Here is a 3,806-nt window from a genome sequence, read left to right as displayed (position 1 = left end):
TAATAGAAGTACGAGTAGTAGTTAGTACTAGAAGAGAGAGACTATATATATATATATATATATATATATATATATATATATATATATACTGATATAACGTTTACGATATGCCTATATTCTCTCTATCGAGAGCACTTTATTGTACATACGTTTAACTTGTTCCGAATATGTATATTAATTATTATTTGAAAACAAGTAAAGTGTGTGTTGTTTTTATTGTTTATTCATCGTTGAATTTATCGCTAACAGTAACAAATCACAGACACCTACTGTAGAAGAATCCTAAACTCAACAACTACATATTATGTACTTATACTATTAAGGAGTACAAGTAAAAGCCATTTATTTCGACAACTGGCAAAATAAAAAACCAGAACCCGTATACGTATATAAGATTATTTTTTTAAATCTGACAAATAGAATAATATATACTAACTACAGCTACAAAACTAACATCATTTGTAGTCCAACAAAATGATATATACTAATTGCAACTACAAAACTAATATAATTTGTAGTCCAACATAATAATATATACTAAGTGAACTACAAAACTAATGCACCTTGTAGTCCAATGGAATAATGTATATGAACTTCAAATACAAAAACATTTATTTCCAAGGTTCAATTTATGAAAAAAATACAAATAATCTATGTTAACAGACTATAGTTTTATCTCAGTAAAACATATATATAATACATTAATAGACTATAGGTTTAGCTCACTAAAACATACAACTTAAAGTTTCTTTAAATGAACAAAAACCTTATGGTTTGTATCAACTTTAAATGTAAAAAATGTAATGAAAATTCTCTTAGGTTAAATAGCATATGTTAATACTTTCAGTATTAAAACCCTAACTTTTAATTTTTCTTTTCAAAATAGAACTTCTATATATCCTCAACAAATAACATAAGGGGTAGTGTATCAAGATATCTCATCAAATGTGTCTCAACAAATAATATAAGGGTAATGTATCAAGATATCAGATGTGTCTCAACAAGTAATATAAGGGTAATGTATCAAGATATATCGTCAGATGTGTCTCAACAAATAATGTAAGGGTAGTGTATCAAGATATCTCGTCAGATGTGTCTCAACGAATAATGTAAGGGTAGTGTATCAAGATATCTCATCAGATGTGTCTCAACAAATAATATAAGGGTAATGTATCAAGATATCTCATAAGACGTGTTTGTTTTTGAATTTAGTAATGAACAGAAATCCTGAGTACTATACTGTTTCCTTGGTAACTTACTACAGATACTGCAAGTTTTCTACCAATTGTCCTGCTTAGAGAACTGGAGATTTTTTTCTTGATTCGGCTGGATGTTCCGGTGATGCTCATGTCATCAAGAATGATGTGAGAATAAACTTCCAGTTGGAACTCAAAATTGGCAGATACTTGATTACTGAAAAAGAGTATCACTTCTATTTGAAACTGAAGAAAATTCCTCAAACATTTTTTAAGTTACTTTAAATATGGATTTTTAAACTAGTTTCAAAAATAAAAGAAACCCATCTTTTAAACTGTACTTCAATGTATGAGGTTCCTGCTTTATAAGAAGATTATATTGATATATTTGAGATTTTAAATAAAAAAATGTTAAGAAATATCAAAGCAATCAATGCTGTCAAAAAACCAAAAGTCAGTTTAGTATCATGCAAAAAAAAAGGAACATTATTTTAACCACATGTAAATAAATAAATTATTCATAAAATAGTATGTTCCCCCCCAAATAAAACTACTTCATTATGCTCATACAATATTGTCTGTGAATTTACTATTCTATTATTATAATGTGCTTCCACACATTGAAAAACTAGATAGCTGCTTTAATTGAATCAAACCATGTCTAAAATACAAACAGCAAAGTTGTGCCTCCCCTGTGGTGGGCACAGTGAAATGTAGCTTTAAGGTTAAAAACAAAGAGACAAAATTGTAAGTAAGTGCTAATGTAAAGTAAATTTAAACAAACCTTTAATGATGCTAGTCTTGTGCAAAAACAAATTTTAACTTTTTTATTTTTTAATGTTTTGTTTTAGTTATAAAAAATAAAGAAAACAACTTTTGAAAGTTGTTATTGAATTGTGCAACATAGCTGATGATTAGATGATGTCTTGATCCATTTAATTAAGAATTTTAATTTTTGTGGGAATTGTTGTATAATCCCCAGTCCACCAAATAGTTTATTCACAACTGTTCACTCTCTCTGTGATAACTACATCCTTAAACAACATTTTATATTTCAAGTAAGCACAAGCTACAAGTACTAACCTAACAAATAAGATAAAGTGCTGCTAAAAATATGCCTAATGTGGATTAAAGTAATTTATAGGAAGGACTAAAACCATAGTGGAGCAACTGAACAACTTACAAAATTTTTGCAATACATCATTCTGTAGCACTTGATACTTAACTATATAAATCAGAGGCCATGTAAAGAAAATGAATCTGTAAAGGAGCCTGTACATTTCTCACAAGTTTAAAATTAACAGTATCGTCCTCAGCTTTGCACCCATCCCTTTAAGAAAAATCAGTGTTAAATAAAAAAAAAAGAAATTGTAAAGAAAAGTCACATGCTTAAATATGTATGTAACATGATACAAATTGTTTATTTGAACTTTAATAGTACGCATGTTGTGTGTATGTGTGTACATATGTATATATATTTCATTTAATACAAAATAATTTACAACTTGAAAGGTATTGCCAATCTCCAGAATAATTTTTTTGACTTTAATTTTAGTTTCCTCTATATAAGAAAGTAACATGGTAAAATTTACATTAATACTTTGAAATATTTCATTTATAGGTATTAAAAAATATGACAACAAACTTCTGAATGAAAAGATTTATTACTGCCCAACATTTCAGGTTAATATTTCTAAATCTTGATATCAAAGATTTTTATCTAACACTTACACCTTACTCAGAAAGATCTTTTAGGACAAATGATGACATATTATGAATGAACAAAAGTAATTTTGTATATGTTGGTTAATATTTATTTTGTTTATTAGCAACAGTAAAATTAAATAGTAGTTTCTGGGCTGAATGGTGCTAATGTATCAGGATAAATAATACTATTTTCAAATATTTCTGTGGCTTTTTTTTTTTTCTGAAATAGTTGATGTTGTTTTTTTCCATTTGTTTCATTTCAAAATGTTATACCTCTTCAAAACATTTTGTAATGCATTATAATCAGTGGAATGAAAACATACTTACAAAATAATAACATCATCAAATGAAATGTCTGTCATATTCCGATCAACATTTTTTACCAATGCTGTATCAAAAATTTCTGTACCAATCTTCAAGAGGCAGAAAACTGCAAACCTTCTGTGATTTCCCTTGTTCTTGAAGTGATCTTTCCAAATAAGTGGAATCCTGATATCTACATAGATATAAAAGTAATTATGGATTATTTAGATGTAGCCATAACTTTAGAAATTATATATGCAGTAATAACAAGGAACCGTTTTGTCAAGGCTGTCCTTGCACAACCACACCAGAGAGAGAAAAAAAATATTGCTGAATTAATCACTTGACACTGAACTGAGAAAGAATCCCCTCAAAGTCGAAACTCAAATGTTGTTAAGCATGAGAAATATTAGAATACCTGAATGAAGGATTAAAGGTACTAGGAGTTTTTAGTGCTTAAAGTTTGTTTTTGACTAACAGGCATGAAGGACTTATTAAACTACATTATATGTGTATATATATATATATATATATATATATATATAACAAACACTAGTTAGTAAGTAAGTAAAAGTAGGTGGACGGAAACGAAAAAGGTAA

The 3,806-nt window shown here is 27.8% G+C and overlaps 1 protein-coding gene across 2 annotated transcripts in view; it reads right to left on the bottom strand.

The window, feature by feature from the left end:
* The window catches only part of LOC106468135 (rhotekin-2-like), a 31,675-nt gene that overhangs the window by 10,906 nt on the left and 16,963 nt on the right, over positions 1 to 3,806 (bottom strand). For both annotated transcript variants that reach the window (XM_013928547.2, XM_022396442.1), the window contains exons 4-5: positions 3,231 to 3,399; positions 1,260 to 1,413 (exon numbers count right to left, since the gene is read on the bottom strand). In XM_013928547.2, coding sequence (XP_013784001.2) covers positions 1,260 to 1,413; positions 3,231 to 3,399 — 323 coding nt within the window. The remainder of the gene's footprint in view (positions 1 to 1,259; positions 1,414 to 3,230; positions 3,400 to 3,806) is intronic.

This window comes from Limulus polyphemus, unplaced genomic scaffold (genome assembly GCF_000517525.1).
Source record: "Limulus polyphemus unplaced genomic scaffold, Limulus_polyphemus-2.1.2 Scaffold2885, whole genome shotgun sequence".
Classification (NCBI taxonomy): Eukaryota; Metazoa; Arthropoda; class Merostomata; order Xiphosura; family Limulidae; genus Limulus; species Limulus polyphemus.
The sequence above is the reverse complement of the archived record's forward strand: the minus strand, read 5'-3'. Positions and strand labels throughout refer to the sequence as shown.